The 14,824-nt window shown below is 38.6% G+C and overlaps 1 protein-coding gene across 1 annotated transcript in view; it reads right to left on the bottom strand.

Annotated features, from left to right (window-relative positions):
- Positions 1 to 348: 348 nt before the first annotated feature.
- The window catches only part of LOC106139655 (protein MON2 homolog), a 49,076-nt gene continuing 34,600 nt past the window's right edge, over positions 349 to 14,824 (bottom strand). The window contains exons 28-40 of the mRNA XM_060951497.1: positions 14,566 to 14,700; positions 13,902 to 14,058; positions 13,559 to 13,661; positions 12,840 to 12,981; positions 11,702 to 11,857; positions 10,899 to 11,003; positions 10,131 to 10,234; positions 8,048 to 8,196; positions 7,346 to 7,453; positions 6,654 to 6,753; positions 5,504 to 5,616; positions 4,950 to 5,091; positions 349 to 4,143 (exon numbers count right to left, since the gene is read on the bottom strand). Coding sequence (XP_060807480.1) covers positions 4,955 to 5,091; positions 5,504 to 5,616; positions 6,654 to 6,753; positions 7,346 to 7,453; positions 8,048 to 8,196; positions 10,131 to 10,234; positions 10,899 to 11,003; positions 11,702 to 11,857; positions 12,840 to 12,981; positions 13,559 to 13,661; positions 13,902 to 14,058; positions 14,566 to 14,700 — 1,509 coding nt within the window. The 3' untranslated portion in view covers positions 349 to 4,143; positions 4,950 to 4,954. The remainder of the gene's footprint in view (positions 4,144 to 4,949; positions 5,092 to 5,503; positions 5,617 to 6,653; positions 6,754 to 7,345; positions 7,454 to 8,047; positions 8,197 to 10,130; positions 10,235 to 10,898; positions 11,004 to 11,701; positions 11,858 to 12,839; positions 12,982 to 13,558; positions 13,662 to 13,901; positions 14,059 to 14,565; positions 14,701 to 14,824) is intronic.

Below are 14,824 nucleotides of genomic sequence, written 5' to 3'. Positions count from 1 at the left end.
TGGTTTCTGGCAGAGTACGATCACTTACCTAATCACTTTTTACGTTGTACAAACAAGGTGACTAAAGGATAAAGGCATTAACAATTAAGTGTGAGTGTAGAGTAATTGAAAATCTTTTTGTCTTTACTACACTTACTACTAGACTTTATTTGGATCGTAAAAAATGCGGTACAATGCAGGGATATATTATAGTCTTCCTTCTGGCGTTAGTTCCGGTTACATCCTCACCTCTCTGAAGAGCGCCCTTTGACTAATCATTAAGATTTTACGTAGCATTGCTATATAGCCTTGCCCTCAGAAACCCGGTTGTCAAGATAATTGGGGAATGTACAACAAAAACAACATCAATTTCAATATAATACAGTTTATTCATTCATTTAACAACTCAATTTAAAATATACTTTATACACACAAGGGTGACCAAACAAAGTCAAGCAGACTAAATATAGCGACATACTGTTTCCTTTTTTGGACCAGACGACTCACGCGCACCCACACCATATTTTTCTGAGTTTATTAGTGACAAATAATATTAATTTTAGGTTCATAACTACTATAAACCAATTTTAAGCCGCAAGATTTTAGAACAATTGGACTCACAAAAATATTATGTAGGTGCTTATGTGCTACATTTTTTGTTCAGACATACTTAGTATCTAAACTTATACTTAAAATTTCAAAAATCACACAAAATTAACAGTGTCTAAGATTTTATTTTCAAAAGACAAAATATTACAACGTAAATAAAACTCTCGTATGTGATTAATGGAAGCTTATTATAAATATTACTGTTAAAACAAACACGATCTTAGTTGCGATCATTGCTATAAAAAACTGTGATAAAATTTAAATCGTTCATATACCTCAATAATTTTCAGCTTCCTCTATACCTTTGTAACGAGCCAACTAAAAAATACTTGAGTACCTACTTACTCACCTACTTCTACCGGCTTCATTCCCATTTTGTCTGTATTCTAATTAGAAATAGTAGTCCTTCGACGTCTTTGGATTCCTGTATCCTAACTTTCCATCCTACCCTAAATCATAAACTAGCAATACTGTTCATAATATTATCTATATGTAAGTATAAAGTATTCTAGCCATACCCTACATTATATTGTCACACGATCCTTCGCACCTAAGATCGTGTTTCTTTGAAACCTAATAATAAAGCTACATAATGGCTATGCTAACAAACATTGCATAATTTAATAATGTGATTCGTAGTATTAGGAATAACTCGTTCAACTGTCACCGTATAATTATATATAACAATTCTGTGAAATATTGGAGGAAAACCATATGACACTTTGGTGTATAATAAATTATAATGACGTAAATGACCTAATGAATAAAAGCTTTTAAAAATTTGGATTCTTTGTTCTCTTATGAATAATCCATACTAATTTAGTGTTTGTTTGTCCGTATTACGAGTTAAATCGACTGAACTGATCTCCATGAAATTTTGCATACATACAGTTTGGAGTCTGGAGAAAGACATATGGTATACATATCACCCGGGCGGCGCAGCGGGCGAAAGCTAGTTCAAGTATAAATCAAGGGAGCATACAACCGATTCCAGAGATGTATAGCACTTACATTTCTATTCAAATTAATACGGCGGCAGAAGCGACGAGTCAATATTGCTTAAAATTAGCTTAAATACAGCATGGTAACAAAAGTACAGCTATTTCTTACAAACGCTACAGCGGACACGCAACAGAACGGGCCGGGAACACCCTGTACCACGTACCACACGCAATGATGACGCATTAGTGTTTTACACATACATACATATAATCACTTTAAAATCCCTTGCGGGGTAGACAAAGGCCGCTGTCTTGAAAAGACTCATAGGCCACGTTCAGCTGTTTGGCTTAATGATAGAATTGAGATTCAACTAGTGATAAATTGCTAGCCCATCGCCTAAAAAAAGAATCCTAAGTTTATAAGCCTATCAATAACGAATATGGAGTGAACCTATTTTTTTTATTTGGCGCTGGGACCACACGGCACATGACTAGTGCACGGCACGGCATAGGTGTTTTACATGGAGAATATTAGTGAAGCAATTACTGTAGGATAGAATTTTAACCAATACAGCATGACATGTCTGCTTTTAGGTTATGGGCTAGCTGTCACTATTTGAATATTAAGCCGCACAGCTGAACGTGGCCTTTTCAGTCTTTGCGAGACTGGATAAAGATGTTATTATATATGCTTATACATAAGCATAAGTTATATTACTTGTGGCGATTAACTATATATATATATGTATGTTGTACGAATGTATGTATATCAATTTTTTTAATATCTATCTATGGCTATTTTCTATCTAAATTACCTACACTATAATGATTTAGATAAATGAATTAGCATAGATGAATGAATTTCAACAACAGTCTTGAAAAGACCGATCGGCCACGTTAAGCTATGTGGCTTAATGATAGAATTGAGAATTTGTCCCGTAGGTATATATTTATTTAATTATAGATTAAATGTAAATCCTTCCCGTCTTGTAAATAATAAAAGTTAAAGTGTATGTAGGCCCAGGGATGCTAGCGATGTGTCTAAACCTTATTCACTAACGGATTTAACATTAATTAATCATTTAACAAGTAAATTAATGAGTACATTCTGACTTCAGCGGGAATACGCCATGATGAGAGAGTGAGATGGGATATCCTACTCCGTCTTATGAGTGAAGTATACGTTAATTCCATATTTGGCATCCAACTTATATCATTATTATATCCAAGTTATTGTATATGCATGGAGAGAGTTTTGAATGTGGATGAAGCGAAAGAAGTATGCACGGATCGTGGCAAGTGGATATCCTCTTTGAGAGGCGTGATGTATGTATGTATGTAAGTTATTAGAATTATTTTATCTGAGTTCACATCCAAGCTTTTAACTTATTACAAGATTATTGTAAGTAATTTACGTATTATTTCAATAAAGATGACAACTTCATTATAATTACCTAACAATGTTAAAACGAAGAGAGATAAATATTTATGTACCTTGGGATCTGATGACTGAAATGTCCAACTCATTGACGCGTTTAATGTGTGACAACTTTAGTTATTCAAACTAATTCAAGTCTAGTATTTTAATAGGCTGGTAAAAGTAACCTGATAAAAAAAATGCAATACGGACAAAAAATAGGATTATTTATTTATGTATTGAATTGAAATTGTACAAAATACAAATATGTATATACATTTGCATGCATGCATAATAGCAAAATTAGCGGACTTAACGCTAGAAGCATTATTTACCAGTCAACCATTGGGTCTGACAGGGAACTTTAGGTGGGGTCAAACTAAATAAATACATTTATACGTACTTATATCTTCTAAGCATTTAGTGTAGTAGCGAAAAAGTCGCCATTGACAATGTTTTGGTTTCCTGATGCTGCTTCCAAGAAGTAGGGGGAGCGAAGATCGACTGTCACAAAGGGAAGATCTACCTAGGTGTTATGCCCGGGGAACCGCACGACAGACGTAGTCGAGAGGATGTATTATATGCTCCGATCCGTGGAAACTTCGATAGCGCGATTTAGCATACTCGCTGTAATTGGCTGATATAACTTGTAGCGTAGAGACGTCGCAACAATTCTATTCCAATTTATATATATATCAAATATTTTTTATCAGCCTATAAAAAAACTAACTTACTAGTGATGTGAATTCATTATAATTGTTGCCATGTAGAAGTAGGTACTAAATCGATATGATTTGATGCATAACATTTATTTGTCATAATTCCGTTAACATCAATCTACATTATGTGTTTCAACAAATCACTAAAATTATATACATGTAATATATTCTATTTACAAATAAAATAATCTTAAATTAAAACAATTACGACGTCAGGGAATGATTTGTAATTTATTTTCATGGGGTCCCTTTCAGTAATACACATATAAGGCTTTTGATCGACGAAGGTAACGGGTTCGATTCCCAGTTTGGACTTGAAGTTTGATCATATTCAAGGTCTTCATTTTTTAGGTCTGTCTCAATCTGTGTAAATTATGTCTATATAATAAACATCGTATTATTGCAAAGTCCCCACTTCCCATTTTATCTTCAAATCATTTGCTATTGATTGGCTTAAAAATACCCGCTGTAGATGCTCCTGGAAATAATAAAAAGCTTCAGTAAAAGTTGGTTAAACAGGTTTTTTTTATTTAAATACAAGATTTAGAACTATCAGCGGAACTAAGTACGGATAATACGAATATATAGAGTAGTATACGGCCCCTTTCCACCATGTTCCTATCTCGGGTCTGCTGGAAGAGATTTCTTTTGAAATAAGCAAAACCTATGCAATTTTGTTTCTTGTGATTATCAGTCTAGATGTTTTCTTTGTACATAAATTAGAAAATAAATATATTATTTTAAATTTTAGATTTTATTTTTATAGCGGCCATATAAATACATAATTTAGACATTTATCTTTACATATTCCTGTCGCGGGCCTACTGGAAGAAATTTCTCTAGAAATAATTAATGCCGTTGTACTGAATTTCTCTTTAGTTTAAGTGCTTTTTTTGTATGTATATAAGTATGTAAATAAATAATACATACATACATAAAATCACGCCTCTTTTCCGGAGGGGAAGGCAGAGACTTCATTTTTCCACTTGCCACGATCTCTTCATCCACATTCCCATTCACATGCTTCCTTCGCGTCATCCCCATTCATAACTCTCTTCATGCAATAGCTCGGCGACCCTTTCCCAGCACGTCCTTAATTTGATCAAGATACGTTCGTCAAGGCGTTCCTACTCCGACCTTTCCCTCCACACTCTCCTGATATATCTGTTTAGTCAACCTGCTTTTAATAAATATTTCATAAAATTATCAGCTTTCCAGTCAACACTGTTCACGTGACACAGCCAATCAGCGGAGGCATTGACCTCTAAATAAAGTGCGGCGTACCTGCGCTAGAGCGGCGCGGCGGGCGGCGCGGCGGGCGGCGCGGCGAGCAGCGCGGCGTACTGCAGCAGCGCGGCCCGCAGCGCGCCGCCCGCGCCCGCCGCGCGCGCGCCCGCCGCCAGCGCCGCCAGCGACGGGTACACTCCTGCGCAGACAGATACACGCGGTTTTCATTAAGACCAAAAAAACATTTGTATGTTCATATGTTTGTTGACAATTGAATAAAAATAAATTTAAAAAGCGATTTAAATAAAATTGCCGCGCTGTTCCCGGCATTAATTGAAAAAATAATAGGACTACTCCATCTCTTTTCTGTGGGTAAAATACCCACGGGGGGCTTTTAATAAAGATAAAACATTTGTATGTTCCTATATATTTCTTAAAAATGAAATAAAAAAACAACTGAAGTAGTCTAAAGCCTTCCTCTATAAATGGTCTATTCATCGCAAAAATTTTTCAAATCGGACCAGTAGTTCCTGAGATTAGCGCGTTCAAACAAACAAACAAACTCTTCAGCTTTATAATATAAGTATAGATATTTAACAGTATCACGTTACCTATAAGTTTCTGCCACGCCGCTGGATCCACTTTTCCGGGGGGCGCCTTCTTCATAGACTCTGTCAGGGTCGCCAGTGCCTTGAGCACGAACGAGATCTCTGACAACTGGTGCCTATGAAAAATAACATATTTAAACATACATCAACATATTTAAACATACATACATACATATGGTCACGTTTATGTCCCTTGCGGGGTAGACAGAGCCAACAGTCTTGAAAAGACTGAAAGAAAAGCCACGTTCAGCTTTATAGCTTAATGATAGAATTGAGATTCAAATAGTGACAGGTTGCTAGCGCCATCGCCTAAAAAAAGAATCCCAAGTTTGTAAGCCTATCCCTTAGTCGCCTTTTACGACATTCATGTGAAAGAGATGGAGTGGTCCCATTTTTTTTTGTATTGGTGCCGCGAACCACACGGCACCTATTTAAAACTAAATGAAAAGATGACAGTGACAAAGACGCCCTTTGTATATTTTATATTGTTAAGTTTATGTTCTTATTTAAATTATTATTATTTCTTGTTCTTGTTTACGTATCTTGATCAAATTAAGGACGTCCTGGTAAGGGTCAGGTCAAAAGTACCCGAAACCACCGAGCTTGTATAAAGAGAGTTATGAATGTGGATGAAGCGAAGGAAGTATGCAGAGATCGTGGCAAGTGGAAAGAGGTAGTCTCTGCCTACCCCTCCGGGAAAGAGGCGTGATTTTATATATAAAATGTAATGTGATATGAAAGTCCACTTAAAAATTAAAAATTATTGTATGTTTTATTAAAGTTCTTCCATATTTATTTCCATAAACGCAATAGTTAAGGTGGCTGCCAAACGAACAAGGTTCATGATGCGAACACAAATTACTCCATTGCGACATCATGCCTAAGTAGCGTTTGTAAAAGACGTTTTGGTTTCGTCCAAATAATGTGTTATTTATATTGTTAGGCACATATGTGTGTATACACATAAATTCACGGCTATCACCCGCGGGGTAGACAGAGCTAACAGTCTTAAAGACTGAAAGGCCACGTTCACCCTTGCTTGAAATGTTTGTGGCTTGTTGATAGAATTGAGATAGTAATAGTGACGTATACGTGTGACGTATTGTATGTATATAATTTTGTGTACATAAATAAATAAATAAGGATCAGGTACCTGGGCAGAGGTTCGGCGTTGTCCTCATCCGTGGTGTACTTGGAGATGACCTCCTGGAACCGGTCCAGCAGGGCCACTATAGCCAGGGGGTCAGTGTCATCTGCAATAAGGTAAAAATATTATAATACATACATACATACATATAATCGTGCCGTGTGGTTCCCGGCACCAATAGAAAAAGAATAGGACCACTCTATCTCTCTCCCATGATGTATATATATAATCACGTCTATATCCCTTGCGGAGCAGACAGAGCCAACAGTCTGAAAAGACTGACAGGCCACGTTCAGCTATTTGGCTTGAAGATAGAATTGAGATTCAAATAGTGACAGGTTGCTAGCCCGTATCCCAAGTAAGTATATAAGCTTATCCCTTAGTCGCCTTTTAAGACATCCATTGGAAAGAGATGGAGTGGTCCTATTCCATTTTCTATTGGTATTTTATATATACATAACACTCGATATCATAAAAGTTTATCTGTAACGCTTTGACAGCTAAACCGTTTTACACGGTCAAAACATTGTGCGGAATATGTTTCAGAGGTCATCGGTCATCAAAAAAAAAACCTGGATTTACGCCTGTTTGGAAATAAGCAACCGCTTTATGTTTGCAACTAAAATTATTATGTAATCAGCGGAGGCTATATTAAAATAAAAAAGTAAAAATAAAAAAGAGAAAGCAGAATAACTTACTGTCGACGTCTCCTAACGAATCCACATCTTCCAGCATTGAGAACTGGAGAAGGGTCTCGAAGCATGTCCGAGCGAACTCTTCATTTTCACGAAGCTCTTGTTCGTTTTCTGTCAATGACAATACATATATAAATATAATTACGTCTATATCCCTTGCGGGATAGACAGAGCGAGCAGTCTTGAATAGACTGATTAGCCACGTTCAGCTGTTTGGCTTAATGATAGAATTGTGATTCAAATAGTGGCAGATTGCTAGCCCATTGCCTAAAAAGACTCTGAAGTTTATTAGCATTTCCTTCGATTCACTTATGATTGACGGCCTCTGTGGCGTAGCGGTAGTACGCGTGTCTGTGACACCGGAGGTCTCGGGTACGAGTCCCGGCTAAGGCAAATTCAAATCCCACCTCGGCCGTGTACCAATGACAATTTTAAAGTCATGTCAATTCGGGTTACCTGCAAAGGTTGCGGATTCCAGACGGGAGTCGCTTCGTGTAAAACCTGACTCACCAATTCAGGATCCATGGTCAAAGGCATACCCTGTGCTCCTCTCCAAAGAGGCGTAGATGCAACCGAGACTAAAGCCAGGGGGGAAGAAGTCAAGAAAGGGTGCGTTGTCAAAGAAAGTAACTGCTTTAGCAACCCAGTCCCCCATCACCAGAAGGTTGGTGGTTGGTATATCCATCAACAGTGCACAAGACTCACGCGCAGCATGCCTCTGCGCGTGCAGCGCGCCCGCGCGCACCAGCGCCAGCAGCGCGCGCACGCGGCGCGGCGGGGCGCGGGGCGCGCCGCGCAGCGCCTGCTGCCGCACCACCACCACCAGCTCCCTGGCGCTGCTGCTGCCGCCCACGCTGCGCACAAGCATTGTTTCAAAATACATGGACACTCAATCTTTTTTAAATATATATAAATAGGTTACAACTGGCCACCTATAAAAAATATTATAGCATAGTCACTCAACCTTTTTTAAATAAATAAATAGGTTAGAACTGGCCATCTATAAAAAATATTTATAGAAAAAAAAAGAGAATTACGCATAGGAACGTTTGCTTTACTTTTTCGCTTAGAATATTATACATACATACATAAAATCACGCCTCTTTCCCGGAGGGGTAGGCAGAGACAACCTCTTTCCACTTGCCACGATCTCTGCATACTTCCTTCGCTTCATCCACATTCATAACTCTCTTCATGCAAGCTCGGCGGTTTCGGGTACTTTTGACCTGACCCTTTACCAGGACGTCCTTAATTTGATCAAAAAATTATTATAGAATAGAAATTAGAATATTATAATACCCTTAAATCATCCGTGTTCTGTACTTTAATGTATATTCATTTCAGTGAATCCTTATAATACAAGTTCAGTGATTTATCAACCTTATGTGCAGTTTGACTTCATAATATTCTCCAAGTTCCAACCAAGTAAGGATGTGCATCAATTAAAACATAACAGTTATTAACTGTTAAAATACCTGTTTATACATACACTATCTGTCCCGGCAAACGTTGTTTTGCCATATAAATATTTCTTTTAGTAATTTCTAGTTTAAAAAAAATTCTAAGGATAGACAACCCTTATCACTAAGGGGTATGAAAAATAGATGTTGGCCGATTCTCAGACCTACTCAATATGCTCACAAAATTAATCGGTCAAGCAGAGGAGTACTTACAGGAATGAACATTGTGACACGAGAATTTTATATATCTATACTAATATTATAAAGCTGAAGAGTTTGTTTGTTTGTTTGAACGCGCTAATCTCAGGAACTACTGGTTCGAATTGAAAAATTCTTTTTGCGTTAAAGACCATTTATCGAGGAGGGCTTTATGCTATATAACATTACGCTGCAACATAACTGGAAAATGTAAAAAAAAAACGAGGATAATTATTCATCCTTGGGGGCTTCAATGATGCTCAATATAACTATTCCACGCGGACGAAGTCGCGGTCACAGCTAGTATGATATATATATACTGCAGGCGATCCTGACAAGTATTGGATCATATGTTTACACATCCAGTTGCCTGAGGGTGCAGGTTTCCTCACGATGTTTTCCCTCACCGTAAGACCATCGGTTAGTATTCAAACTATTTCGCAGTTATGTACATTGCATAATTTCGAGAGTTTTCATTGATACAATGGCAGGGGTGGGATTCGAACCTGTGCCTTTTTGCACCACACGCATTTTAACCGGGCAACATACCGACTCGACCACCGAAGCTCTCATACATACATATGATCACGTCTTTATCCCTTACGGGGTAGACAGAGCACACAGTCTTGAAAAGACTGATAGGCCACGTTCAGCTGTTTTGCTTAATGATAGAATTGAGATTCAAATAGTGACGGGTTGCTAGCCCATCGCCTAAAAGAAGAATCCCAAGTTTATAAGCATATCCCTTAGTCGCCTTTTACGACATCCATGGGAACGAGATGGAGTGGTCCTATTCTTTTTTGTAATGGTGCCGGGAACCACACGGCACTGTAATGGTGGCGGGAACCACACAATAGAATAGAATACATTAATTTTCAAAATTGGCTACTAAGTTACACTTATTGACGTCACATCACTTAAATCTAATTATAACTACTACCGCTTCCAAAGCACAGGTGTAGAAGAGGCGGCGGAACAAACCACACTGCAGCATTTTTTCACCGGACGTCAATTAACAAATTTATATCTCTTTAAAATGTAAATCGTGGACGAATGCACATTGTCTACATTAAAAAAAAAACATGAATGAATGTTAAACTAATGATTTCTTTCTATACGGGAATACTCACGGGGGTTGAAACATGAATGTTTCCAACACTGATGGAAGCGCCTCCCAAAAATCATTGTACTCCTCCGGTTGTTCCCGCGCTAAAGGCAGACCCGTGCTTAGCACCTGGTGAAAACGAGAGGGTGTTATAATACTTTTTTTACAAGTCTCTCCGTGTCAGTGTCGCCGGCTATCCACCAACACGAGATTTTAATAAATAAAAATATATAATAATGTATAATGTCCCTGTCATTGAATATAGTATATGTAAACACTGTTGGTGTACCAATTATATTAATAAATAAATAAAAATAAATTAGGTATTATCATCTTATCTCGTTTGACATAATGACAAATTAAACTTTTTACCTGACTAACATGATTATTTCAATTTCAAGACCATATAAAACAATCCAATAAAACATCCCCCCCTCCCCTCCTAACAGTAAATCAAATTATCAATTCTCAAAAAATACTAATTAAATTAACAGCTGAATTAACTTATTAACTTATTTAAATTATTAACAGCACCTTTATTATACCTTTATATGGCACCTTTATATTACACAAAACAACGTTACCTGCACGATTTAAAAATCCATATAATACAAACAGCGCCATCTATGATCAATATATAAACCTAAACAAACAGCGCCATCTGTTATCAATACATTACCTAAACAAACAGCGCCATCTGTTATCAATACATTACCTATACAAACAGCGCCATCTGTTATCAATATATTACCTAAACAAACAGCGCCATCTGTTATCAATATATATACATCACCTGCAGTAACAGAGCCGCTATCTGCGCCGCGTCATTGTTGCGAGGCTCGCTGTTGCGCCGTCTCGCCTGTTGAACACTGCACTGTTGGACCGCCCTGTGTAATGCCTGTTCAACAAAATCATACATACATACATATGGTCACGTCTATATCCCTTGCGGGGTAGACAGAGCCAACAGTCTTTTCAAGACTGAATGGCCACGTTCAGCTATTTGGCTCGATGATAGAATTGAGATTCAAATAGTGACAGGTTGCTAGCCCATCGCCTAAAAGAGGAATCCCAAGTTTATAAGCCTATCCCTTAGTCGCCTTTTACGACATCCATGGGAAAGGGATGGAGTGGTCCTTTCCTTTTTTGGAATGGTGCCGGGAACCTCGCGGCACTCAACAAAATCACACCCAACAATTTGGTAATCATTTTTTAAAGGTACTGTTGTAAGAGAAAAAGTACCAATTTATATTTAGGTATATTGTTATTATTACGCCGTATGGTTCCCGGCACCAATAGAAAAAAGAATAGGACCACTCCATCTCTTTCCCATGGATGTCGTAAAAGGCGACTAAGTGATAGGCTTATACACTTGGCATTCTTATTTTAGGCCGTCGCCTAAAATAAGAATCAGGGCTAGCAACCTGTCACGATATACGAATCTCAATTCTACCAGTAAGCCAAACAGCTGAACGTGGCCTATCAGTATTGTTCAAGACTGCTGGCTCTACCACTCAAAGGACCATATGTATGTATTGTAATTTCCTTTAGGTTTATCGCCCACCCGCACAACCACGTCAGTTCCCAACAAGTCACCTGTATGAGGCCCACCAGCGCGGCGCGGCTCGGCGCCGGCGCAGCGCGGTAGAGCGCGGCGGCGGCCGACAGTGACGTCACGCCGCCGCCCGCCTCCCACAGCGCCGCCAGCGCCGAGAACATGGCCGGCAGCAGCTCGTGCCGCACCAGCGCCTCCTGTCGACGGATACGGATATTGTATAACATTCATTATTTCATTTTTTTTTTGACGGCCTCGGTGGCTCAGCGGTAGTGTAGCTTGTCTGCGTCAACCGGAGGTCCCGGGTTCAGATCCCGACCAGGACATGATGAGAAACGAACTTTCTCTGATTGCTCTGGGTCTTGGATGTTTATCTATATAAGTATTTATTATAAAATATTGTATCGTTGAGTTAGTATCTCGTAGTCAGATTTTTCACGAAGCGACTCCCTTCTGACCTCCGCATCCTTTGCAGGGGAACCAAACCCGTATTAGATTATGATCACACATCCAGTTGCCTGAATGCGAAGGTTTCCTCACGATATTTTCTCTCACCGCAAGAGGATCAGTTTGTATACAAACTTATGTGCATAACTTTGAAAGAAGTCATCAAGTCAGTCAAAAGAACCTGTGTCTACCATTCAGACGAGACGATGCCCGGTCCACACAGAGAGGATAGACAGCGAACAGCTGCTGCCTGTCCCGCGGAAACATGACACACTCGGTTCTCTATCTATTAGCATAAAATTTTGTGTCATAATTTTACATGGCATACCTTTGTTTAGCCTTATAATTGTTACGCATAATATTATCTTTTTAGGCATATTTCTTTAAGCATACCTACTATTATCATAACCTAACCTAACCTAACCCAAGAAGTACTCGCCCTATAGCGCATTACACTACATCTGCTCCGCGCAAAAAATAAATTAGTCTAAACTATATTTATGCCTATTGAAATAGTATGCCAAAACCAATTATGCCAAAAAACTATTATGACAAAAAACTATTATGACAAAAAACTATTATGACAAAAAACTATTATGAAAAAAAGAACGATTATGCCAAAAAACTATTATGACAAAAAATAGTAAAATAGTATGCGTAACTCGTTATGCCAAACTAAAATAGGACAAAAAAAATTAGTCGAATGAATGAAAGGGATCCAGACACACTCACCTTGTGCACGGTGTCCAGGCAGTGCAGCGCGGGCAGGCTGACGGGCGCCGCCCCCAGCGAGTCCAGAGACGTCGCGGCGGGTTCTATGCGGCATATTAAGGATAGGCAGCGACCTAGCTCTTCCACGTCTTCTGGGGTGAACCTGGATTTGAAGAGACGGTTTGGTAAATATAAATTGAGTCCCTCTTATCTTTGTATGCAACATTGTTATCTAACAGAATTAACTCCCTTTTTTTCTGGCGGCAACTTTGTCCTGTTTGTAAAGACGAAAATATGGCGACACTGACACGTCTAAGGCATTCAAATCTAAAGTTTTGATTATTAAAAAGTGAGTGAGTTGGTATGTTCAAGGAGGGTAATTTCCAAGATACTGAGCCGCTTCCAAAAACATCTTTCACCATTTTTCAAATTTCTTTTACGTAAACCGTTGAATGTTGACAACGCGACAGTAGCGAGCGCACGGTGCCCAAACATTCTGAGACTTTGTGCACTATTGATGGTATTTTTATCTTTACCAATGTTGTGTAACAAAAAGATTTGACTATTATTAAGAAAAAGATAAAGAATAATTTTTTTTTTTAAATCTTTTAAACCAGTAATTATTTAGTTGTTTTTATATTTTATAATGTCAAGCGTGTTCATGATTTACTATGTCCTTTAAAAGGTACAAGACTTATCAAAAACCTGTATTTAGAAAGATAAATGAAGAATATACTCACGTCGGCCGTATGTGTTGGAATATAAGCGGGAATATTTGCACGAGCGTCGTGAGGAAATTCAAAGATGGCGCGTAAATTTCAGCCGGTTTGCCTTCTTCCGCAACTAAAAACAAAACGGTGTAAGATTTAGCATTTTAGGAAAAAAAAATATAAGTGTCTCCCGTGGCGTTGGGCCAGCTATGTCGCTCCAAGCGGCACAGGCGCCTTCTACTGGAGAACAGAACAAAGGAGAGGTTCAAGTTTCTAGAGTCCCACCGCTGCCACCAAATTTTTCAAAAGACTTTATTGCTGCCTCTGTAAAGCTGGGTTTGAGGTTCTAGTACCGGTTTGGGTACTGTCTTACCAGGTGGTGGGCCGCGGTGTGTTTGGCTCCCGGCTATTTTGGTCCAGGCGGCCCAGGCGCTGGCCCACACCTTCCTCTGGAGAACACCGTCGGCGTTGTCGCCGCGTCCCGCCGCCGTCACCACTTCTTGGAAAGACTTTAGGGCTGCCACAGATACCTGTGGAGTGATTGAGGTCTTAGTGATATATATGAAAGGAGTGCCTTTAAGAACTTAGTTAAAAAAATGGAAAATAAAAATTACTGGATAAGGGCTAAACAGGGTTTAATTTTTATAGTTTCTTTTTGTAATTTTTAATTGTTAGACATGCCACAGCTATCACATCCTTTTTTGTTGCCTATATGAGCTTCAATGAATTTGAATATACATACATATATAAATATAGTCACGTCTTTATCCTTCGCGGGGTAAACAGAGCCGAAAATCTTGAAAAGACTGATTTGTTGTTTAAAAATTATGGTAGGTAATTAAGAAACTATAAGGTGCCGTCGGCGTCTCGGACAAGTTTCCGGTAGACATTTAAAGTTGTCTATGGCGTACAAAGAACTGTTCACGAATGGAACTACTGGAAGAGATTTCAGTTGAAATAAGTAGCACATTTATACTAAAATTTCCATGTTAAATAGTCATATATATAATTTCGTGTACATAAATAAATATACTGACCTCATGACTCCGTCTCAGCGCGAAGTCGGTGATGAAGTCTAACAGCGCGGCCCACGAGCGGTTGAAGTCAGCTACCGTGGTCAGAAGCTGGTAACGCGAGTGGAACACCCTGGACACTCCTGATAAGGTCAGCACCTGGTCAAGTGTAAAAATGTATCAATTAGAATAGAATATTATAGATTTATTTTCAAAACTGGATACAAGGTATCACTTGTTGACGTCACATCACTAAAATCTAATTATAACTACCACCGCTTCC

The sequence above is a fragment of the Amyelois transitella genome, chromosome 25 (genome assembly GCF_032362555.1).
Source record: "Amyelois transitella isolate CPQ chromosome 25, ilAmyTran1.1, whole genome shotgun sequence".
NCBI classification, from domain to species: domain Eukaryota; kingdom Metazoa; phylum Arthropoda; class Insecta; order Lepidoptera; family Pyralidae; genus Amyelois; species Amyelois transitella.
Note: the sequence above shows the minus strand (reverse complement) of the source record. Positions and strands in the feature narration are given on the sequence as shown.